This window comes from Saccopteryx bilineata, chromosome 3, assembly GCF_036850765.1.
Source record: "Saccopteryx bilineata isolate mSacBil1 chromosome 3, mSacBil1_pri_phased_curated, whole genome shotgun sequence".
Lineage (NCBI taxonomy): Eukaryota > Metazoa > Chordata > Mammalia > Chiroptera > Emballonuridae > Saccopteryx > Saccopteryx bilineata.
The window spans coordinates 289422668-289447077 of record NC_089492.1 but is presented as its reverse complement, the minus strand read 5'-3'; the positions used below and the strand labels follow the sequence as shown (position 1 = coordinate 289447077).

Below are 24410 nucleotides of genomic sequence, written 5' to 3'. Positions count from 1 at the left end.
CCACGTTAGTTCACTGGGAAGGGCCTCTCAGTGAACTTTTACTTTGAATTAATCTAAGAGGAAAGCGCACCCCCCCCCCCTTGAAGAAAGACAATGTTACGCTAGGGACCTTGAGCAGCAAGATCACCCAGTCCAGCCTGACCTGTGGTGGCGCAGTGGATAAAGCGTTAACCTGGAAACACTGAGGTTGCCGGTTCAAAACCCTGGGCTTGCCTGGTCAAGGTGCATATGGGAGTTGATGCTTCCTGCTCTTCCCCCCTTTTCTCTCTCTCTCTCTCCTCTCTATAATGAATAAATAAAATCTAAAAAAAAATTAAAAAAAAAAAAAAAAAAAAAAAAAAAAAAAAAAAGATCACCCAGTCCACAGAATTGCTCACACTCCCAGAGAAAACAGGTTCCCAAGCTGCAGGGCTCCCGCAACTGACCCCCTATCCTGGAGCCCACAGGACCCCAGCCTTGCAAAGTATCCCCAGAGGCACTATAAGATCACAAATTAAACTGGACCCTGGTTCCGACTGCCCCGTTTCAAATCTTGCAACCAACCACGAAGCCACAGTGCCCAGGGCTGGCTTTAGAAATGGCAGGATTCTTGACCACAGGCTAGCGAGAGTAAGGCCGTCTGCAGCTGTCTTCCTGGCTGGTCTTCGAAGACAAGCACCCAGGGCCTCCCAGTGAGGAGCTGTGACCTTGCACCCTTCTCGTATTGGGGATAAACCTAGAGAGGTCTCTGAGCCGGGGGGCGGGGTAAGAAGGGGTGGTTAGCCAACGGCCACACTAACAAAGCAGCTGGTGGGCTGGGTGGACAGGGACACCCAACATCTGCCTCAACCCAGGTCCACTGGAGACAGCAACACGCTGGAGGTCCTGCCGGGCGTCCTTTAAGGCCACACCAGTCCCACTGCCCTGCACCGAGTCTGAGCTCACCTGATGGAGGCCCACAACGGTGAGGAGTGTTGGGGTGTGCAACCCCCTTCCTCTGGGGCGAGGGCCTGCTGAGATGTCAGCACTGGCTGTGGAGTGTGGGACCCCATGGCAGCCATCGTTGGCCTGATTCCCAGTGTTCCCAGACAAGAGCCTGCAGGAAGGCAGGCCTAGGCCATTCTCAGACTCGCACGGGACTTGCTCCTCTCCACTCATGCCCCAGAAGTGCCCTCTGCGCCCGAGGTGGGAGCCAGTAGATGCAGGTGGCGGGAGGAGGTTGGTAGGGGAGAGGGGGGCCCAAGGAGGGGAGGTTGACCTCTTGGAGCCAGAGGCACACGCCGATAGGGAGGCAGCTCTTCCCAGACCACGGGAGGGCCATTCGCAACTGGCTTTGGCACCAGCAGTGGAGAACTCCAGTTCTCGGTGCAGAGAACGGTCCAGGAGTCAGAGCCTGAGGCTTGCTCAGCAGCCTCAGAGCCCGTGTTTTACCTGCTGAACCCAACCTGGCCTTGGGTGTGAAGGAAGGGGTCGCTGCCCCCTGGGTGCTGGGCTACCTGCACCGAGGCCCTCCCTGGGCCAGGCCGGGGTTAGTGCAGCTCATGGGGGTTCTGCGGCGGCCGGGGTTGGCCCACGTCCATGTCACTGGTGCTACTGTCCAGCTCGAAACCACGCCCACCCGAGGGCGTCTGGGGCATGAACTGGCGGAAGATGCTGACGCTGCCATGCCAGAAAGTGGGCTCCGGGAGCCGCCCCACCACACTCCATGCCCGCGTCTCAGGGTCATAGGCCTCCAACACGTCCGAGAGTTCAAATGTATTGTCGTACCCCCCTGAGACGTAGAGCTTCCCTCCAAGGACAGCCAGGCTGCCCCCAACGTGCACCTGTGGGCCAAGGGGGACAGGTGAGTGGAGGCCAGCAACCAGGGACTGGCAAGAGCTCCCACAGCCCCTTCTCCATGGGACGGTGCTTGGGACCCTTGAGAGGGCCGGCCTGAACCCTCCTGACACTCCACCTAGGAAAATGGGCTCCACGCCCAATCCCTCTGGTGGTCAGGGGGCTACAGAGGCACTGAGTCTCAATGTGGGCGGCACTGGCCCTCTAAGGCAGGTGCGACTGTTCCCACCTTCCTGATGGACAAACTGAGCCTCGTGTGACTGACGGTCGCAGAGCTGGGACTTGACCCAAAGACTGGGCTCTGGACTACCCCATCTTTCTTAGTCCTGCGAGGAATGTAATATGTAGCTCATTTTGGGGAAAAACATAAAGTTACATTCCTTAAGCATAAAGATGTTACACTGTGATGTTGTCAATTGTGACAACTGCCACCCAGAGGGACCACAGAGCAGGTGTGGACACTAAGGGAGACAGAAAAGATGCAGCTGGACTGAGACACATCTGGGGCTTCGGAGAGCGATTATGTGCCCAGAGGTGGCCCGGGCTTCCTGGCTCTATGTCAACGATCAGGCTCCACACCCCTCTTCCCAACACTCAGCGAGAAGCTGAGACCCCGATCTGGCAACGGCACCAGAGTGGGAGTCCTGTTCTGAGCGCACGGCAGGCACTCAAAAAGTACATAGCCAAGGTCAGCCCCAAAGACCTCCTGTCTGACCTTGTCTCCTCTGCTGTCCACTTGCTCCCTCTGGACCAGCCACACTGGGCTGAGGGCTTATTCTAGGAACATACCAGCCACACCTTGCTCCAGGGCCTCTGCAATTGGTATCCCTCTTCCCCAGTATGCTCCCTGCCTCATGGCAGCCTGTGCTTCCAATGCAGGCAAATTTACCTGATTCATAGACGGGATCTTGTCCCATTCATTCTTCGTGGGGTTATACACGTCCACCTCGGCGGAGTCATCCCTGTGGAGGGGATGGGAGTGGGGGTTAGAACAAGGAGGGTAGCCCTGAGTGTGAAGGACTGGAGAAGAGGTCCCTCCAAGCTCCCTCGCCTTTGGGGACTTCTTTGGTGCCATCTGACAGCCCACTGGGCAGTGAGACCCTTCCCTGATTTCAGGCCCCACACCTTGGAACCCAGGAATCCCTGGCCTAGGTTCCAAGGCCAGAACCCAGCCTTGCTCCCTAAACCCCAAGATCATACCCTCAGGTACTGAAACCTTTCCCCACCACCCAACACCAACACGCTGACCCCTCCACCTCGCTGCAGCCCACTGGCTTCAGATCCTGAACTCATCAGGATTCTTCCCACCCAACTCTCCCCATCCTTCTGATTTGGACTTGTTTGGACCTGTGCCTCCTCTTCAGCAGGACAGCCTTCCATGGCCGATGGGTCCAGGCAGGCACCTTCATCCTACCCGTACCCCCACGTGCCCCGGACTGAGCCTCCACTGTCACCCCCTACTCCTATCCCATTCCCTGCTGTGTCCTCAGTGCCCAGCAAGGTAACCACAGCTATAGGAAGATGCCCCCATGCCGTGCCTCCCTATGGGGTTGACCTTGTTTGACACGCCCCTGAGCCCTGCAATAAAAGGTTCCAAGTTGGCCGTGGCCGGTGGCTCAGTGGATAGAGCATTGCCCCAGTGTATGTACATCCCGGGTTCGACTCTCAGTCAGGGTACACAAAAGAAGTGACCACCTGACTTTCTGTCCCTCCGTCTCCCCATTCTCTCCCTCTTCCCTTCCCTCAGCCAGTGACTCGATTGGTTTTTGTCAGCCCGGGCACTGAGGATAGCTCAGTTGATTCGAGCATCGGCCCCAGACGGGGGTTGCCGGGTGGATCCTGGTGCCCACGCAGGAGTCTGTCTCACTATCTCCCTTCCTCTCACTTAAAAAACAACAACAACAAAAACTGGCTCCAAGTCACACTCTTGAAAAGCGAAGACCCTCCCTCCCCAAAAGAGAATGATTGCAGGTCAGGGGTCAGCAGGAAAACCACAGAATATTTTAGGCCCTGATGAAATTCCCCCAACACGAATCCGTAAACAAAGGGGCTGGCTGCATCCCAATACAACCTTATTTATGGATTGCAGAAATCTGGATTTCATATAGCTTTCCATGTCAAAAAAAGGTCCTCTTGCTTTGATTTTTTTCCACCCCTCAAATTACTTCAAAGTGTAAAAGCCATTCTTACTTTGTGGCCCATATACTGATGATCAATAGTGGAACTCAGTGGACTGCCCACTCCAAGCACAGATGTACAAGATGCAGCCAGACAGGACCAGGGCCCCCAGCCAAGGAGCCACCTTAAATGAGGGCCAAGGTGGACACGGCTGGGGGAGGAGGGCGCAGCCAGGCACTGCTCCCAGCCCGGGACAGGCGCAGAGATGGGAAGTGACCTACACAGTGCTGGCTGCCTCCCTGGAAGGACACCTTTCCACCAGGAGGTGCCCCATCGGTGGCGTTCTGAGCAGGGGGTTATACAGCTTGGGAGCACCAAAGGGCACAAACAGGGTAGCTCTGAAACAAACATCCAATCGCATCAGACCCGGGTGTTGCCTGCAATCAGGAGAGGCCGGGCCAGGCCTCCAACCGTCACCGTCACCACATGGCAAGCATGTGGTGGACTTTCCAGAGAGCCGGGCTGGGAGACGGAGAGAGAGAGAGCTGAGCCCATTTTTCCCTGTTCCCAGCACCCCATAGCTTAGATAAACCCTGACAAAGGCTAACAGCAGTGCTGGGAACACCCTAACACTTCCTTCCCCTGACTCTTACACTTCTGTGTGAAGAAGTTTAGTAATGACAAGTGATGACTACATTCCTGAGGACGGAAGGCAGGCAGGCCCTTGGGCACACCTTGCTCTAGGGCCACAGGCCAGGAAGACATTCTCAAAGGCACTCAGCCTGGACCTCCTGCGAGGGGCTGGCACTTGGATAAGTTGTATTTATAGCTGTCCCTGCCCCCTCCGTGAAGAAGTTTACCGTGACTTAGGGGGGAGGGAGCTGGGTGAAGGGTCAGATGATGTTGGTAATAGGACCAGGGGCTGGCTGATTCCTGGCATATGGTAAGGATGCCTGGCCCCTTAGCCACTTGCGGGCAAGGGCACCACGTGGTGAATGTGCTCAGCAGAAAGCCTGGGAAGGAGCCTTGAGCTCTTACAGGAGAAGGGAGGGCAACTCAGGTGGCTGGGGGGTGGGGCAGATAGGATGCCCAAAAGCGAATTCATTAGGAAGCTCCCAATGCGAAGCCAGACCAAAAGGAGACAGAGGGGAGCACTGTGCGTACCCCTTCTCTCCTGCGCCAGGGCGGGGAGCAGCAGGTGTATAACACCCCCAGACAGCCAGCAGGGGCCCTGGCCCATTGGGCTGACTAGTCATCAAGACCTGCGGATGCACGGTGACCTAGCAGCTACCCATCTCCACTCCATGCTGCCAGGGCCACAGCCTGGCCCAGGGAGACCACGATGTAGTGACACCACTAAAGGACCTGGTTTGGAGGTCCTTTGTTCAAACCACCACGTCCAGCAGCCCGTCCAGCACGGAGGAGCTGTGGTACTCGCGGGCCTTCAGCATGGGCGCCACCTCCGTCCACTCATTCACACTCGAGTTGTACCTCCACACGCAGTCGGACAGCCTGGAACCGTCAGATCCACCTACCTGCCGGGACAGGGGCAGCACTTAAAGGCTGTAAGTCCCTTACCTGCCTAAGCTTGTTTTGCCATCCATAAAACAGGAGTGACAGTGGTGTCCATCTCATCATGCCAGTCATGAAAGCTGACCATGAAAATGTCCAGGAAGCAGGCAACACAGGCTCAGAGAGTCCAGGACCCCAACATGTGCTGACTAGTGTCATCAGTCCACAAGTAGCTCTGGGGCCTGCTCAGTACCAGCTCACTCCCTGGTCCAGAGAGGCTGTGGGACCCTTGGACAACAGCATTCATTCGACAAGTCAAAGGCCCTCCCCGTGCTGTGCCAGGCCAGGCGGGAAGGGAATGGACAGAACCCACGAACACACAAGTGCTGCTTTGAACAGGCGGGGTGGGGCTGACCCAGCTTCCTGGCCTCTTGTACCTGGGCGGCAGGCCCCCAACTAACTGAGAGCGGTGGACACTCTGCCGGGTGAGCAAAGGGCCCCTCGGTCAAAGCCACACCTCCTCCGAAGACTCGAGTGTCCAAAAGCTCTCCTTTGGTCTCTTTAAGATTCAGAATCCCTCTTAGGTAAGACAGGTTCCTTTTCAACAAAGGCCACGTGCAAACAGCCAGGCCCTTAGTGGGTCCTCCAGGCTGAAGTCCAGCTAAATACACACTTTTTGTTTTGCATCTAGGAAAGTTCTCTGAAAGGACCTCACTCCATCACACTTGGGATCCCTTGATTAAGAAAACCAAGAGGCCTGACCAGGCAGTGGCACAGTGGACACGGAAGACTCGGGTACAAAACTCTGAGGTCGCCAGCTTGAGCGCGGGCTCATCTGGCTTGAGCAAGGCTCACCAGCTTGGACCCAAGGTCTCTGGTTTGAGCAAGGTTTGCTACAGCCCCTCTCCCCCCGCCCGGGTCAAGGCACATATGAGAAAGCAATCAATGAACAACTAAGGAGCCACATCAAAGAAGTGTTGCTTCTCATCTCTCTCCCTTCCTGTCTGTCTGTCCCTATCGGTCCCCCTCTCTGTCTCTGTCACAAAAAAAAAAAAAAGAAAAAGAAAAAGAAAGAAAACCAAGAGGCCCACAGAAACCACTCTAAGACACAGCAGAACAGAGGCTTCAGGTCAAAGACCCAGCCTGGCCTCAGTCTCCTCATATGTGTGATGGGGAGAACAGGGACAATGCGCTTAGCACAGGGCCTGGTAAGAAAGACCGTGTGGTGGCCGTGGCCCCTGGGGACTCACCTAATGAAATACATGAGTCCATTCAGAGTCACTGTCTTGGGGGCAAAGGACCAGGGTGGGAGCTGGCCACAGTCCACCAATGACCAGAGGTCCGTGTCCGGGTGGTAGCACTGCATCACCATGGTCTCCTTGCCGGCCAGGGAGCCGATGGCGTAAAGCCTGCCGCGGCAGGCCGTGGTGGAACAGTTGTCCATGGGGTAGGTCATGGGCTGCAGGGCCTCCCAGGAGTCAGTGGTGTGGTCGTAGCGCTCTGTGCTGTCCGAGGCCACCACGTACAGCAGCCCGTCCAGCACGGAGGAGCTGTGGTACTCGCGGGCCTTCAGCATGGGCGCCACCTCCGTCCACTCATTCACACTCGAGTTGTACCTCCACACGCAGTCGTACAGCCTGGAACCGTCAGACCCACCTGCCGGAACAGAAAAAGCAGAAGTGTCAGTCCATACCAGCTGGGGGTGAGTCACACTCCACCCTGACACCTCCCTGAACTTCTGAGAGGGTGTCAGCAGGGGAGAAATGATCCTCCCTGGCCTTTGATGTAAATACACATCCTCTCTCACCCATGCCCAGGCCAGGGAGGCTCCATGCTGGAGCTATGTCAATGCAGATGCTGACCATGGTTCACTGCCTAAGAGGATGGCCAAGCTTCATACCATGAAAACACTGCTAAATCTCTATGGGCTGAGCAAAGGCCCCGAGGCTGCAATTCTTTTTTTTTTTTTTTTTTTTTCCTGAAGCTGGAAACAGGGAGAGACAGTCAGACAGACTCCCGCATGCGCCCGACCGGGATCCACCCGGCACGCCCACCAGGGGCGGTGCTCTGCCCCCCAGGGGGCAATGCTCTGCCCATCCTGGGCATCGCCATATTGCGACCAGAGCCGCTCCAGCGCCTGAGGCAGAGGCCACAGAGCCATGCCCAGCGCCCGGGCCATCTTTGCTCCAATGGAGCCTTGGCTGCGGGAGGGGAAGAGAGAGACAGAGAGGAAAGCGCGGCGGAGGGGTGGAGAAGCAAATGGGCGCTTCTCCTATGTGCCCTGGCCAGGAATCGAACCCGGGTCCTCCGCACGCTAGGCCGACGCTCTACCGCTGAGCCAACCGGCCAGGGCCCGAGGCTGCAATTCTAAGTTAACAGTAACCTCAGTCTGGACCCCACATACACCTCAACTAGCCCAGGTCCAGCTAAAGCATCAGGCATCAGGTCTCAGTCTGTTCTCCCGGGGACACAAAGAATGAGAGTGGGATGCACAGGGCCTTGTCCACCAAATTCTAGGCATCCTGGCCACCCCCTAACCAAGGCTGAGCCAGGAAGAGCTGAGAAGCAACCTAGTTCCCGCAGCAAGCAAGAGACCCGAAGCTGTGGCCACGGAGCGGAGCGAGTTCTCAGGATGGGATGCCTCCCACATGCCAGCTCAGAACCCCGTGGGGAACACTGGAGCAGGTCTCAGAGCTGGCTTTCTCCGCCAAGTGCCAAGAGACCTGACCTGTGGTGGCGCAGTGGATAAAGCGTCGACCTGGAAACACTGAGGTCGTCGGTTCAAAACCCTGGGCTTGCCTGGTCAAGGCACATATGGGAGTTGATGCTTCTTGCTCCTTCCTACCCCTTCTCTCTCTCTCTCTCTCTCCCTCTCCCTCCCTCCCTCTCTCTCTTTCTCTCCTCTCTAAAATTAAAGAGACCCGACACAGAAAGCAATGCACCGAGTAGAAAAAAAAAAAAGAGACCCGACACAGAAAGCAATGCACCGAGTAGACTTCTAGGCTCCCGTTCTCGATGTCGGTGCAAGTTCTCAGTATGTTCTGTCTGGAAGACCTCATCCAGCTATACAAATACAGAGTATGGCTAAAACAGGTTTACAGTTGTATCTACTTTCGAATACAACAATAATAATAACACAAGAAAATAAACTATTCCGTGTACTCACTCCTATAAACCTACTTCTGCCCACCCCTGTATGAATACTTTTCTGTTATTTCAAAAAAAGAAGGGAAAAAACGATCAAAGCCCAACTGTGCTGACTGTAATCATGAATTAAACTAGTCTATCCAGGACTCCAAATTAGCACAGCATGAAGAGACCCCAGAATGCCAGCAGTTGCATTCCCTACCCCCCACCCCAAGGCTGGCGCCACAGGCAGAAGACACATGACATTCTATCCCTCTTGTGGCCCTGAGCTTTTTAAAGGGAGAAAATAAGTTGGGTACAGTCTGCTCTGCAGGCCTTCATCCCCTGGCGGGAGAACAGTGTCTAAGGCAGCTGAGGCCTCTTTCTCTGGCCCTTGAAATTCCCAACAGGCAACTGTTTGGAATGACCCAGCCACCTGTCTAAACCCAAAGGATTAGCTGCTCGGCTGAGACATTTATGGAAGGGAGTGTAAAATTGAGGCCAGTCTGACCAGTTTGGGGAGGGAGTTCCCTGACCAGACTTTGGGAAGTGGGGGGGATGGTTCCCAAAAAACACAGGGTCAACCTGACACTGCAAAGGGGCCGATTCTGGGAGATGTCAGCAGAGGCTGGATCTGGAACTGCAGGCCAAAGAAGCTGTGGCCACGGAGCGGAGCGAGTTCTCAGGATGGGATGCCTCCCACATGCCAGCTCAGAACCCCGTGGGGAACACTGGAGCAGGTCTCAGAGCTGGCTTTCTCCGCCAAGTGCCAAGCTGGGGCCCAGCCCTGAGTCTCACCACCTGACCACAGCCTTTGGAAGGGCCCAAATGCACACTGAGTCGGCTTCTTTCCTTATATAGCCGTCACAGAGCCCGCCCCTCCTCACCCCACAGAAGGAGGTAGCCTCCAGTTTGAGCCAGCACTTATCCTTAATAAAAAATGTGGGAGAAGCCCAGAATTGGGGCGGGCTGGGACCCGCCCAGCATGACTCGGCAGTGTTTTCTGGTATGAGCCAAGTAACTGGAAGAATACATCCTAGCATGTGACTGTGTTTACAGTCGCAAAGCTGAGAAGCCTAAAAACCACGTGACCTTTCTCAAAGCTCAGGTACAAGCCCAAGGGAACCTAGTCACTAGATGACAAAATGCAGGCATCAAGAGGCCTTTGTAGCTTAGCTGGGAGAAAACCCCGGGGAGGGGAGAATGGATGTGTCACAGGGCGTCAGCCCCAGGCCTGGCCCTGGATTCTTTAGAAATGAAAAGAAAGCACCCATTGTGCAAGGTGAATGCCCCAGTATTTCCAACCCAATTGGTGGGGGAATGGGGGTGGGGCTGGGAGTGGCACCTATAGGGAAAAGAGTGGGCTACCCAGGAAGGCCCCGCAGCACAGCGCGGGAAAGAAACCCACAAGCAGCTGTTTGTCCCCGCTCACACAAGGGGCTCTTCTTCTAAGTCTAAAGTACTGACCGCTGATCCGCACCCACTGGCCAGATCGAACAGAACGGGAAGGGGAAGTGGCTGTCTACACTCAGGTGCGGCGCCCGGGCTCCAGGTTCTCTATGGAGTCTTAGTAACAAAACACACGCCCGCAGGGGCGCATGAGGCCCCAGAGACCCCTGCCTGCGCTGTCGGCCCGCCCAGAGTTCACCTGACTAGCCCACTCACCCGTCACGTAGATGTCGTTGCCAAGCGCCACGATGCTGTAGCCCCCACCCAGGTGGTCGGGGAACTCGGCCAGGTAGCGCCACTGGCCCGTCTGCGGGTTGTAGCAGTCGACAGTGACCAATTCGTCGCAGTCCTGGTCGCAGCCACCCACGAGCACGAGGATCTCCGCAAGGCCGGTGGAAGGGCGCGGACGCATGCGGGGGCAGGGCCCACGGTCGTGGCGATCGTAGCGAGCCGCCTGGAAGTCACGCGCCTCGCGCAGCAATCGCAGGCAGGGCGGGCAGCGCGCCACCAGCGGCTCGGCCTCGACGTGCGCCAGCAGGTAAAAGCGGCGCACGAAGGGGAGGCGCACGGCCTCCAGCAGCTGCGGCCAGTGCGCGGCGCGGCGAGGCGGGTCGGCGCGCACCCAGCGCAGCGCCAGCTGGTAGGCGGCCTCCTCCTTGGGCACGCACAACCCATCGTCGCGCAGGTAGCGCAGCAGGCGCGCCAGCGGCAGCCGCTCCAGCTGCTCTGCGCCCAACTCGCCCACGTGGCGGAGGATGAAGCGCTGCGCCGCGTTAGCCAGCCCCGTGCAGCTGAAAGCCTCCGCGAAGTCCTGCATGTCCAGGCAGTTGGCCAGGTCCAGCTGCTGCTGCAGGAAGGCGCCGCACGCCTCCTTCACCGCCGGGAACTGCAGCAGGTCGGCGGCACGCAGCAGCGGCTCGGCGTTGTCGCCGCTCACGGCCACGCGGCCCGTGTAGCTGAAGTCGAGCAGCAGCTGTAGCATGTCCGGTGGCACGCCGTGCAGGCGCACCCGCTCCGCCCGGCTCTCGCGCAACTGTCCGGCGAACATGGCGCGGAAGTAGGGGCTGGCAGCCGCCAGCACGGCCCGGTGCGCCGGAAAGTCGCGCCCGCCCGCCGCCTCCAGGGTCACGTCCAGGAACTTGCGCTCGGCGCGAAGCTGGCTCAGGCCGCGAAGCAGACTCAGCGCGTGCGCGGGGTCCGAGAAGGGCAGCACGGCCAGAGGAGCCGGACGCTCCATGGCGCCTTCGTGGCGGGACGCGGGACAATAACGCGCGCGACGACACTAGGCCGCGGCCGGGGCCAGCGGGAGAAACGCGGGGCGGCTGGCGCAGCCGCTATAAATACCGCCGAGCGCCGTGGCCTCCCGGGGGCCGGCCCGGGCGGGAGGCGGGGCGCCCCTGGCACCGCCCACTTAACCCCGCCGGGCCCAGCGCCACCGCTACTGTCGCCGCCGCCCGACCCAGCGCGCTAACTCACCACCCCTCGCGCGCGCCCGCCCCCACGCTCCCGGCTGAGTCACCGCCGCCCGCGCCAGTTCCTTCTCTCCGCCCTTCCCGGGCTTCCTGCGGCCTCCTGCGACGCCCGGGGACGGCGGGTGACAAGTGTTCTCTCCGAGGTGCGGCCCTGCGGCTCGCCTGGACCGGGGCCTCTGGGGCTGCCCACGACACACCCAGGCCCAGCTGAACAGAACCCGGTGGGGGCGAGCGCGGCACCCGAAACCGCCAGACTTCACAACGGCGTCTGCCCCAGAGCCCCAGGGAGGGGCTCGGTAGAATAGCTCCCCCCCACACTAGTTCTACGGGTTGCTGTTATCGCTATAACGGGAAATATTTCAAACAGGATCTTTGCCATTCAGGACCAAAGAATGACCAAGTATAAGGGTTATTTAGGTGACGGGTTTTACTCAGCTTATTTGTAAGTGATACGAGGCCACATGCCAAAAATCCGCTCCTGCAGGAGTTTCAGACTTGACTAACTCGGTTGTTCACTTTCGTCAGCGTACCAGGCGCAGTTTCAGTTTCTGATTCATAAAGACTCTTTCAGGCTCCGGAGCTGCCCTCCAAAGGGTTCGGTCACCCTGGTCACCGGGGCCTCCTCGCCTCCTCTCCTGGAGATGGACGTGGGAAAGGCAGAAAACTGAGGGTAGGAGAAATTCCTTAGACTGTATACTATTACTTAACAAAAAGCTGAAGCACCAGAAAACAATTTTGGAGAAAATAGCAGTTTATCGTATTCCAAGAGGGGATCTTAGGGTCCTGGGGACAAAGCAGTCAGCTCAAGGTCAGACAGGGGACTAAAAACCAGGGAATGTGGCCATTCAGAAGTGTCACAGTCACTTGTGGGGTTACAGAAACATGTCTTAGTTAAGAAGGGAATCTGCATTTTCAACATAAATGAAAAAAATCTGCTCACTAGAAAGCCTTTTATTTTTCTCTAATGCATGTTTTGTTCAGTTTTAGAAAAGACCCCTATTTTGGCCTCCCGCCTCTTGTTTTGCAGATGAAACTTGCCTGTTGTGTGTTTTTTTTTTAATTTCTTGGTTGTTGTTGTTGTTATTTAATAGTTTCCCACCCCCATGCCCTCTGGGCTTGCAAAGACATTCCTGGTGAACCTCCCGCCCCAGGAGTGTCCCTGCCTAGGCCCGCTCTGGGGAGTTGCTGTCATTTCTCTGTTCCAGCCTAGTCTATGCAGCCTTTGCAGAAGACAGTTTGTTTTTACTGCATGTCTGAAATGAGAACTGTGGGCTTTCTCTTCCCCTGGATCTCTCATCAGCCTGCCATGAGAACGTATCTGGTCTAAACTTCAGCATGGGAGGCACAGGCCTGACTAAGAAAACAGTCAGGTACCAGGCGGGCTGCCTATTGCCCATAGATGGACTGTTCACACAGCTCTTAGCAGCGGCAGCAGCATTCCTGGGCCCAGGAGCCTGGCCAATAGCTTACTTGCACAGGCTTTGTGACAAGAAAAGTTTGGGTAGCCAGAAGTGGGATGACTGTAGGGAAAAATACTACAGTCCCTCGGGTCAAATTCACCCACCTGGCATAAATCAGATCTTTCAGAAATCAATAGTGTTTCTCTATTTAAGAACTGAGTCCACTTCAGCTTTGTGTATTACTTTCTTCTTTCTATTTATTCTATTTTATTTTATTGAATTAAGAAAGAGCAAGGGGAAGAGAAGGGAGACAGAAGCATCAATATGCTTCTATAGTGCCCCAACCAAGGATCGAACCAGCCGCCTCTGCATTGCAGGAAATGCTCCAACCAACCGAGACATCCAGCCAGGGTAGTTTTGTGTATTATTAACAAGGATTTATTTCAGCAAATCATGTCTGAGTCTTACTGTGAAGCCGGGAAGAATAATGTAGATATTTATTGAAATTAAAAGATGTTCATGCTTGCCTAACCGGGCGGTGGCGCAGTGGATAGAGCGTTGGGCTGGGATGCGGAGGACCCAGGTTCGAGACCGCGAGGTCCCAAGCTTGAGCACAGGCTCATCTTGGTTTGAGCAAAAGCTCACCAGCTTGGACCCAAGGTTGCTGGCTCGAGCAAAGGGTCACTCAGTCTGCTGCAGCCTCATGGTCAAGGCACATATGAGAAAGCAATCAGTGAACAACTAAGGTGTCACAACAAAAAACTAACGATTGATGCTTCTCATCTCTCTGTTTCTGTCTGTCTGTCCCTATCTCTGACTCTCTCTCTGTCACTGTTAAAAAAAAAAAAGATGTTCATGCTATAGTATCGTGAAAAATCTGATTACCCATAATATAACCCAATTTGTTATGTGTTCATATGCTTACAAAAAAATTGCGGAAGTAACATTTCCTCTAGATGGTTAGGTTTGGTTTTCTGACTTGGCTGCATTTTTACTTTCTGTACTAAACATCTAAACTGTGAAATAAAAAGAAAATAAACATATAAACTATGTATTAAAGAAATAATGCAGTCTGGCCTATGGTGGTGTAATTGAGAGAGCTTCAACCTGATACGCTGGGGTCACTGGTTCGAAACCCTGGACTTGCCCGCTGGAAAAACACACGACAGGCAACAGCAATCAATGAACAACTAAAGTGAAGCAACTATGAGTTGATATTTCTCGTTACCCACCTCTCTGCAAAATTAATAAGTAAAAATCTTTAAAAAAGAAAGAAAGGGCCCTGGCCAGTTTGCTCAGTGGTATAACATCGCCCTGGTATGTAGAAGTCCTGGGTTTGATTTCCGGCCAGGGCACACAGGAGAAGCGCCCATCTGCTTCTCCCTCCCACCTCTCTCCTCTCTCTCTTCCCCTCTTGCAGCCATGGCTCGAATAGTTTGAGAAATTTGACCCCTGGGCACTGAGGATGGCTCCATGCCTTGCCTTAGGTGCTAAAATAGTTCAGTTGCTGAGCAATGGCCCCAGATGGGGAGAGCATTGCCCTGTAGGGGGCTTGCCGAGTGGATACTGGTAGGGGCACATGTGGGAGTCTCTCTGCCTCCCCACCTCTCACTTAAGAAGAAGAAAGAAAGAATACAAGTTCAAATTAAAATTTAAAAATTCAGCCTGACCAGGCGGTGGAGCAGTGGATAGAGCGTCGGACTGGGATACGGAAGACCCAGGTTCGAGACTCTAAGGTCGCCAGCTTGAGTGCGGGCTCATCTGGTTTGAGCAAAAGAAAAAAAAGCTCACCAGCTTGAGCCCAAGGTTGCTGGCTCAAGCAAGGGGTTACTCAGTCTGCTGAAGGCCCGCAGTCAAGGCACATATGAGAAAGCAATAAATGAACAACTAAGGTGTTGCAATGCGCAATGAAAAACTAATGATTGATGCTTCTCATCTGTCCGTTCTTGTCTGTCTGTCCCTGTCTATCCCCCTCTCTCTCTCTCCTTGTCTCTGTAGTAAAAAAAATAAAAAAATAAAAAATTCAGTTATTGGGAAAAAACTATATTATTTATTTATCTTGGACCTAAGAGGCAAGCATTTGAAACCATGTGTGCATATGTAAGTAGATAAATGAATGTAGTTAGAAGAGACATAGACCTATCAGCTGTTTGGAGTTTTGCATAACCTACAAACCCAAGAATGCTATTTAGTTTTTTCTTCTCCTGCTCATCAATCTCATGAGTTCAATATGGGAATGTGAGCAATTCATTCATTGCAGTATGACCATGTGACAGATACAGTCAAACTGTTAATTAATGGGATTTAAAAATCTTAGATGCCACCAGTCAGCACACTGGCCTGGAGGAAATACTAATATCTATTTGGCAAGGAAAATGTTAACTTTCACCAAACAAGCAATAGTTTTCTTTTTCTTCCAGTTTTATTGAAAAATAATTGACACAAGCAATAGTTTGTGGGAAAATGTATTTATTTATTTTACAGAGACAGAGAGGGACAGACAGACAGGAATGAAGAGATGAGAAGCATCAATCATTAGTTTTTCATTGCGCATTGCGACACCTTAGTTGTTCATTGATTGCATTCTCATATGTGCCTTGACCGTGGGCCTTCAGCAGACCGAGTAACCCATTGCTCAAGCCAGTGACCTTGGGTTCAAGCTGGTGAGCTTTTGCTCAAACCAGATGAGCCGTGCTCAAGCTGGCGATCTCGGGGTCTCAAACCTGGGTCCTCGGCATCGCAGTCCGGCGCTCTATCCACTGCACCACCGCTTAGTCAGGCCAGCCATGATAGTTTTAATTTTCCTTTTCTAAAATCACATAAATCATCTTTGCCTAAGTAACTTTATCTTTTTTTTAAATATATATATTTTTAGCCAGAGAGGAAGGGGGATTGAGAGAGACAAGAACATTGGTCTGTTCTTGTATGTGCCCTGACAAGGGAGCAAACTGGCAACTTCTGTGGTTTGGGTTGATGTTCTAACCAACCAAGCTATCCAGCCAGGGCAGACATTTTTTCTTTTTTTTCACTTTTCAGAGACAGCTAGAGAGTCAGAGAGAGGGTTAGAGAGGGACAGACAGACAAGAACAAAGAGAGATGAGAAGCATCAATCATCAGTTTTTCTTTGCGACACCCTAGTTGTTCATTGATTGCTTTCTCATATGTGCTTTGACTGCGGGCCTTCAGCAGACTGAGTAACCCCTTGCTGGAGCCAGCAACCTTGGGTCCAAGCTGGTGAGCTTTTTGCTCAAGCCAGATGAACCCGCGCTTAAGCTGGTGACCTCGGGGTCTTGAACCTAGGTCCTCCGCTCTGTCCACTGCACCACCTCCTGGTCAGGCGAAATTTTTTCTTTTTTAAAGATTTTTGTTGTCTGACCAGGCAATGGAGTAGTGGATAGAGCATCAGACAGGGACACAGAGGACCCATGTTTTAAACCCCGCGGTCGCCAGCTTGAGTGTGGGATCATAGACATGGCCCCGTGGTCGCTGGCTTGAGCCCAAAGGTCACTGGCTTGAAGACCAAGGTTGCTGGCTTGAGCAAGGGGTCACTCACTCTGCCTTCACCCCTCGGTCAAGGCACATATGAGAAAGCAATCAGCCTGACCAGGCGGTGGCGCAGAAGATAGAGCGTCGGACTGGGATGCCGAGGAACCAGGTTCAAGACCCCGAGGTCGCCAGCTTGAGCGCAGGCTCATTTGGTTTGAGCAAAGCTCACTAGCTTAGACCCAAGGTCGCTGGCTTAAGCAAGGGGTCACTCAGTCTGTTGAAGGCCCGCGGTCAAGGCACACATGAGAAAGCAATCAATGAACAACTAAGGTGTCGCAATGCACAACAAGAAACTAATGATTGATGCTTCTCATCTCTCCGTTCCTGTCTGTCTGTCCCTGTCTATCCCTCTCTCTCTCTTTTTAAAAAAAAATTAAATTAAATTAAATTTTAAAAAAAGAGAAAGCAATCAATGAACAACGAAGGAGCCGCAATGAACTGATACTTCTCATCTCTCTTCCTGCCTGTCTGTCCCTATCTGTCCCCCTTTCTATCTGTCACACACACACACACACACACACACACACACACAAGCTTTTGTTGTCTGACCAAGTGGTGGCACACTAGATAGAGCTGTCCGCCGCGGACTCTAAGGACCCAGGTTCAAAACCTTGAAGTCACCAGCTTGAGTGCAGGCTCCTCTGCCTTTAGTGTTCGGTTGCCAGCTTGAGCGTGAGATCATAGTGAGGTCGCTGGTTTGAGCTCAAGGTCACTGGCTTGAATAAGGGGTCTCTGACTTGGCTGGAGCCCTGGTCAAGGCACATACCATATTTCCCCATGTATAAAACACACCTTAATTTTGGGGCCTTAAATTTGAAAAAAAAATGTATTACATAAAGTTATTGAACTCAAGCTTTATTCATCATAAAATTCATAAAACTCCTCATCACTGTCAAAACTCCCATCCATTAGCTTGTCCTCATATGTGTCTGATGACGAATCACTGTATTCAACAATGAGCACAAAAAACAAGTGTGAAAAAGCGGGAAATGCAAGTAAAAAAACTAAAAGCACTGTATAAGATGCGCCTAGTTTTTAGACCCCAATTTTTTTTAAAAAAGGTGTGTCTCAGACATGGGGAAATATGGTATGAGAAAGCAATTGATGCCTGGCCTGTGGTGGCGCAGTGGATAAACCTTCAGCCTGGAATGCCAAGGTTGCCGGTTCGTAACCCCGGGCTTCCCTGGTCAAGGCACATACTGCAAGCAAAACAATGAACAACTAGCCTGAAACAACTATGAGTTGTTACTTCCCATTCCATGCTCCCCTTTCTCTCCTGTCTCTGTAAAATCAATAAAATATTAAAAAAAAAAAAAAAAAAGAAAGCAATTGATGAGCCTGACCTGTGGTGGCTCAGTTGATACAGTGTCTACCTGGAATGCTGAGGTCGCTGGTTCAAAACCCTGGGCTTGGCCCTGGCCGGTTGGCTAAGCGGTAGAGTGTCGGCCTGGCGTCTGGGGGACCCGGGTTCGATTCCCGGCCAGGGCACATAGGAGAAGCGCCCATTTGCTTCTCCACCCCCCCTCCTTCCTCTCTGTCTCTCTCTTCCCCTCCCGCAGCCAAGGCTCCATTGGAGCAGGGATGGCCGGGAGCTGGGCATGGCTCCTTGGCCTCTGCCCCAGGCGCTAGAGTGGCTCTGGTCGCGACAGAGCGATGCCCCCTGAGGGGCGGAGCATCGCCCCCTGGTGGGCGGAGCGTCACCCCTGGTGGGCGTGCGGGGTGGATCCCGGTGGGGCGCATGCGGGAGTCTGTCTGTCTCTCCCAGTTTCCAGCTTCAGAAAAACAAAAAACAAAACAAAACAAAAAAAACCCCTGGGCTTGCCTGGTCAAGGCTCATATAGGAGTTGATGCTTCCTGCTCCTTCCCCCACTTCTGTCTCTCTCTTCCCTCCCTCTTCTCAAAAAAAAAAAAAAAGCCTGACCTGTGGTAGCGCAGTGAATAAAGCGTCGACCTGGAATGCTGAGGTCACCGGCTCAAAACCCTGGGCTTGCCTGGTCAGGGCACATATGGGAGTTGATGTTTCCTTTTCCTCCCCCCTTTCTCTCTCTCTCTCTCTCTCTCTCCCCTCTAAAATGAATAAATAAATAAAAATTAAAAAAAAAAGGTCCTGGCCGGTTGGCTCAGTGGTAGAGCGTCGGCCTGGTGTGCAGAAGTCCTGGGTTCGATTTCCGGCCAGGGCACACAGGAGAAGCGCCCATCTGCTTCTCCACCCCTCCCCCTCTCCTTCCTCTCTGTCTCTCTCTTCCTCTCCCACTCCATTGGAGCAAACATGGCCCAGGCGCTGGGGATGGCTCCGTGGCCTCTTCCTCAGGCGCTGGAATGGTTCTGGTCGCAACAGAGCAACGCCCCGGATGGGAAGAGCATTGCCCCCTGGTGGGCGTGCCAGGTGGATCCCGGTCGGGCACATGCGGGAGTCTGTCTGACGGCCTCCCCGTTTCCAGCTTCAGAAAAATTAAAAAAAAAAAAAAAAAAAGTAACAAACGTGCCACAACTATAAGTTGATGCTTCTCATCTCTATCCCTTCCTACCACTTTCTTGATAAAAAAAAAAAAAAAAGGATTTTGTTTATTGATTTTACAGAGAGAGGAGGTGGGTATGGAGCAAGAAGTATCAGCTCTCAGTTGCTTTATTTAGTTCATTGATTGCTTCCCATATGTGACATGAACAGGTAAGCCTAGGGTTTTGAACTGGCAACTTTAGCATTTCAGGTCAATGCTTTATCCACTGTGCTACCACAGGTCAAACCTAAGTAACATCTCATTTATTCTTATTTTTTTGCGAAAGAGACAGACAGGGAGACAGAGACAGACATGAAGGGAGAGGGGTGAGAAGCATCAACTCATAATTGCTTCACTTTAGTTGTTCACTGATTGCTTCTCATACATGCCTGGGGGGGGGGGGCTCGAGCTGAGCCATTGACCCCTTGCTCAAGCCAGCAACCTTTGACCTCAAGCCAGTGACCATGGGGTCATGTCGATGATCCCACACTCAAGCTGGCCAGTTTGTGCTCAAGCCCATGACCTTGAGGTTTTGAACCTGGGTCCTCAGTGCCCCAGGCTGATGTTCTACTCACTGCACCACCGCCTGGTCAGGGTAAACAGAATTCTTTTAAAAAAATATTGATTTTTAGATAGAGGGAGAAGACAGAGAAACATCCATGAACTTGTTGTTCCACTTACTCATACCATCGGTGGTTGACTCTTATATGTGCCTTGACCCGGGACTGAACCACAATCTTGGCCAATTGAGCTACAGGGTCAGGGCCAGTAACTTTATTTGTTTGTTTGTTTAGAGAATAATGGAGAGAGGTAGAGAGGGAGAGAGAAGCATCAATTAATTCACTTAGCTCTGCCATTACTTACTTTTCATATGTGCCTTGACTTGGCTTGAACCTGCATCCTCAGGGGTTGGGCCCTCGGAGATTGAGCCAGTGACCGGGCACTCCAGGATACTCTGGGAAGACAGTATCCACTGTGTCACCAGCTAGGGTCAGTAATTTTTTTTTTTTTGGTATTTTTCTGAAGTTGGAAACGGGGAGGCAGTCAGACTCCCGCATGCACCCGACCAGGATCCACCCGGCATGCCCACCAGGGGGCGATGCTCTGTCCATCTGGGGCTTCGCTATGCAGTTATCAGAGCCATCCTCAGCGCCTGGGCAAACTTTTGCTCCATTGGAACCTTGGCTGCGGGAAGGGAAGAGAGAGACAGAGAGGAAGGAGAGGGGGAGAGGTGGAGAAGCAGATGGGAGCTTCTCTTGTATGCCCTGACCAGGAATTGAACCTGGGACTCCTGCACACCAGGCCGACGCTCTACCACAGAGCAAATGGGCCAGGGCAGTAACTTTTTTTATGTAGTGTAATTTAACAAAAAATGGTACTATTTAATTTTATGTTTTTGTATTTTTCTGAAGTGAGAAGCAGGGAGCCAGAGGGATCCACCAGGCATGCCCACTAGGGGGCGATGCTGTGCCCATCTGGGGGGTGTTGCTCCATTGCAACTGTAGCCATTCTAGTGCCTGAAGCAGAGGCCATGGAGTCATCCTCAGCAAGTAGGCCAACTTTTTTCCCATAGAGCCTTGGCTGCAGAAAGGAAAGAGAGAGAGGAAGGAGAGGGGGAAGGGTGGAGAAGTAGATGGGCACTTTTCCTGTGTGCCCTGACCGGGACCGACACTCTACCGCTGAGCTAACCGGCCAGGGTGGTACTACTTAATTTTCAATTCTAACTACTTAAATTTTGATATTTAAATTTAAACTTTAGACAGATAGGACAAGAGGAGATTTATTATTTTTTTTACAGAGACAGAGAGAGTCATAGAGAGGGATAGATAGGGACAGACAAGAACAAAGAAAGATGAGAAGCATCAATTTTCAGTTTTTTGTTGTGACACCTTAGTTGTTCATTGATTGCTTTCTCATATGTGCCTTGACTGTGGGCCTTCAGCAGACCAAGTAACCCCTTGCTCGAGCCAGCGACCTTGGGTCCAAGCTGGTGAGCTTTGCTCAAACCAGATGAGCCCACGCTCAAGCTGGCAACCTCGGGGTCTCAAACCTGGGTCCTCCGCATCCCAGTCCGATGCTCTATCCACTGCACCACTGCCTGGTCAGGCGATTGAGATAATTTTAAAAGCTGCTGTTACTTTTTTCTTTTCCTTTGAGAACGTTTGGGAACACATTTTAACATTTAGTCAAAACAGAGGTTGTGCTTTTTTTCCCTATTAGACACTGATTTTTTTCTGATTTTGAGCTGCCTAATGTGTGGGTTATAATGCATTTATTATATATAATTTTTAAAGGAATGTTATAATATTCTCTATCCTTTAAGTGCATTATTACTTGTAAATATTATGAATGAAATATTTGAAGTGTTTGGCACAGTGTTGCTATTAAATTTTTTTATTTTAGAGAGAGGCAGGGAGACAGGAACATCAAGCTATGTGCCCTGACCAGGCTTGAACGATTGAACCAGCAACCTCTATGCCTAGGGACGACGTTTCAAGCAACTAATCTATTCAGCCAGGGCTTAATTTTTTAAAATTTATTGATGATTTTTTAAAAAGAGAGAGGAGGAGGGAGGAGGGAAGCATTCATTTGTTGTTTCACTTATCTGTGCATTCATTGGTAGCTTCCCCTATATGTACTGACCAGGGATCGAACTTGAAACTTGGTTGTTTCTGCATGACTCTCTGATTGAGCTAACTGGCCAGGGCCTAAAAATTATTTTTTTTTGTATTTTTCTGAAGTTGGAAAAGGGGAGGCAGTCAGACAGACTCCCACGTGTGCCCGACCGGGATCCACCCGGCATGCCCACCAGGGGGCGATTCTCTGCCCATCTGGGGCGTTGCTCTGTTGCAACCAGAGCCATTCTAGCACCTGAGGCAGAGGCCATAGAGCCATCCTCACATCCTCAGCCCCCGGGCCAACTTTGCTCAAATGGAGCCTCGGCTGCGGGAGGGGAAGAGAGAGACAGAGAGGAAGGAGAGGGGGAGGGGTGGAGAAGCAGGTGGGCGCCTCTCCTGTGTGCCCTGGCCGGGAATTGAACCTGGGACTCCTGAACGCCAGGCCGATGCTCTACCACTGAGCCAAACGCCAGGGCCTAAAAAAATTTTTTTTTTTAGAGGCAGAGATAGACAGGGACAGACAGACAGGAATGGAGAGAGATGAGAAGCATCAATCATCAGTTTCTCGTTGCGCGTTACGACTTCTTAGTTGTTCATTGGTTGCTTTCTCACATGTGCCTTGACCGTGGGCCTTCAGCAGACCCAGTAACCCCCTGCTGGAGCCAGGGACCTTGGGTCCAAGCTGGTGAGCTCTTTGCTCAAGACAGATGAGCCCGCGCTCAAGCTGGCGACCTCGGGGTCTCGAACCTGGGTCCTTCCGCATTCCAGTCCGACGCTCTATCCACTGCGCCACCACCTGGTCAGGCTAAAAATTTTTTTAAAATTAAGTGTGGTCTCCTTTAAAATTTTTTTTTCTAATTCTATTTTTCTTAGGACTTTATTTATCCTGACCTGTGCTGGCTGGTGTTGGGAGTTAGTTGATGCTTCCTGTTCCTCCCCCACTTCTCTCTCCTCTCTCAAATGAATAAATAAAAAAAGTTTAAAAGACTTTATTCATTTAAGAGAATGTGAGAGAGAAATTGATTTGTTGTTCCACTTTTTATGCATTGATTTTTGTGTGTGCCCTGACCAGGATTGAACCCAAAACTTGGCTTATGGGGACAACACTAGAACCAAGTGAGCTATCTGGCCAGGCTTTACCTCAACTTTTCTTTTTTTAAAATTAATTTTAGAGAGGAGAGAGGAGAGAAACAAAGAAGGGGAGGGGAGAAGAGCAGGAAGCATCAACTCCCATATGTGCCTTGACCAGAAAAAGCCCAGGGTTTCGAACGGGCAACCTCAGCGTTCCAGGACAACACTTCCACTGTGCCACCACAAGTGAGGCCTATCTCAACGTTTAGTACCTTGACTACTATACATGTTTGTGGATAATTTAAACTCATTAATAAATAATTTCTAAATTGGGTGCTATCTACTTTTCATATAGCAAGGAAAGTAACCTCTACATAGAATAATCAAATGCATTTCTTAAAGATTAATAGCAGGTCCTGGCCGGGTATTTCAGTTGGTTAGGAAGTGATCCCGATATGCCAAGGTTGCGGGTTCAATCCCTGGTCAGGGCACATACAAGAATCAACCAATGGATGCATAAATAGAACAACAAATCAGTGTTTCTCTCTCTAATCAATAAATTAAAAAACACTTCTTCTTAAAGTTGATATCTCTACCCTGTCTGGGTAGCTCAGTTGGTTAGATCATTGTCCCAAAGCACAGAGGTTGCTGGTTTGATCCCAGGTCAGGGCACATACAGGGGCAGATTGATGTTCCTGTCTCTCCCTCTCTCCCTTCCTCTTTCTCCCTGAAATCAATAGACATTAAAAAAATAAGTTGAGATAATATTTGAGTTTTCATTTTTTCCTCTCCTGCAAATGCAAGTGAGAAAGGCAAAAAACTGAACATAGGAAAAACACCTAAGAATATACCATTAAACCCTAACCAGATAGCTCAGTTGGAAAGAGCATCATCCCAAAGCGCAGAGGTTACTGGTTCGATCCCCAGTCAGAGCACATACAGGAGATCAATGTTCCTGTCTTTCTCTCTCTTTCTCTCTCACCCCCTTCCTCTCTCACTGAAAACAATCAATAAAAAAAACCCAAAAAACAATATTGGAATACCTTTAAAAAATAAAAGAATATACCATGAAGCTGAACAAAAAGCTGAAACACCATAAAAAATTTTCAGGAAAAACAAACCCTTGGTTATTGTCCCTCCCTAAACTCAAGCGCAGAGTTAAAAAGTGGGAGGCAGAAACATTCCCTGAATGTTACCCAATGAACGTAGTGTAGCCGGTGAGGTTTAGGAAGGTGAAGCTATATTTGGTAACCCAATTAAAATAACTTACATTCTCAAGTTACTTACTGGGAAACCCTGGTATTCTTAGTATTTTTAAACTTGTCACAACCTGTGCTAATGTTGGCTTTTCTTTCTTCCTCTTTCCTAAGTAATCAGAACCATCGGAGAATTAGCATTCAGCAGCAGGTATACTTTATTACTTAAAGCAGGGAACAATAAATCACAAACTCCAAGAATCTGGCTACGATGGCTAATGATCTTGCATTAATTATGGAATTCTAGATTTGCTCCCTGGAGCCGAGGGGCACTGCAGTACACCTGAAAAATAAACAACACATTGAAGACACCCAAGGCTATCATACAGAGAATATCCGCTTTCCTTCCCCACAGTGACACATTATGAAGTTCAGTTTAAGTCAGGGGTCTCAAACTCAACTCAGCATGTGGGCTGCAGAGCAAGATCACAGCCGTTGGGGGGCCGCACTAGGTCTACAAAAGGCAACTGTTACGCAACACTTTTCTCACTGCAGTTGAAAACAAAAAAAAATCAGTACAACAAGCACA

The 24410-nt window shown here is 51.6% G+C and overlaps 1 protein-coding gene across 1 annotated transcript; it reads right to left on the bottom strand.

The window, feature by feature from the left end:
• Positions 1–354: 354 nt before the first annotated feature.
• KLHL21 (kelch like family member 21) lies at positions 355–12121 on the bottom strand. Its single transcript, XM_066270573.1, has 4 exons — positions 10237–12121; positions 6696–7101; positions 2705–2777; positions 355–1802 (listed from the first exon to the last, which is right to left on the bottom strand). The coding sequence occupies exons 1-4, from the start codon at positions 11255–11257 to the stop codon at positions 1509–1511; spliced, it is 1794 nt and encodes a 597-aa protein (XP_066126670.1). The 5' UTR covers positions 11258–12121; the 3' UTR covers positions 355–1508.
• Positions 12122–24410: the final 12289 nt, after the last annotated feature.

Coding starts and splice junctions, on each gene's coding strand:
- KLHL21 (XM_066270573.1), bottom strand. CDS start 11,257: ATGGAGCGTCCGGCTCCTCTGGCCGTGCTGCCCTTCTCGGACCCCGCG. Junction 7,102..10,236: donor CAACGACATCTACGTGACGG/GTGAGTGGGCTA, acceptor CTGTTCCGGCAG/GTGGGTCTGACGGTTCCAGG. Junction 1,803..2,704: donor AGATCCCGTCTATGAATCAG/GTAAATTTGCCT, acceptor CTTGGCCCACAG/GTGCACGTTGGGGGCAGCCT.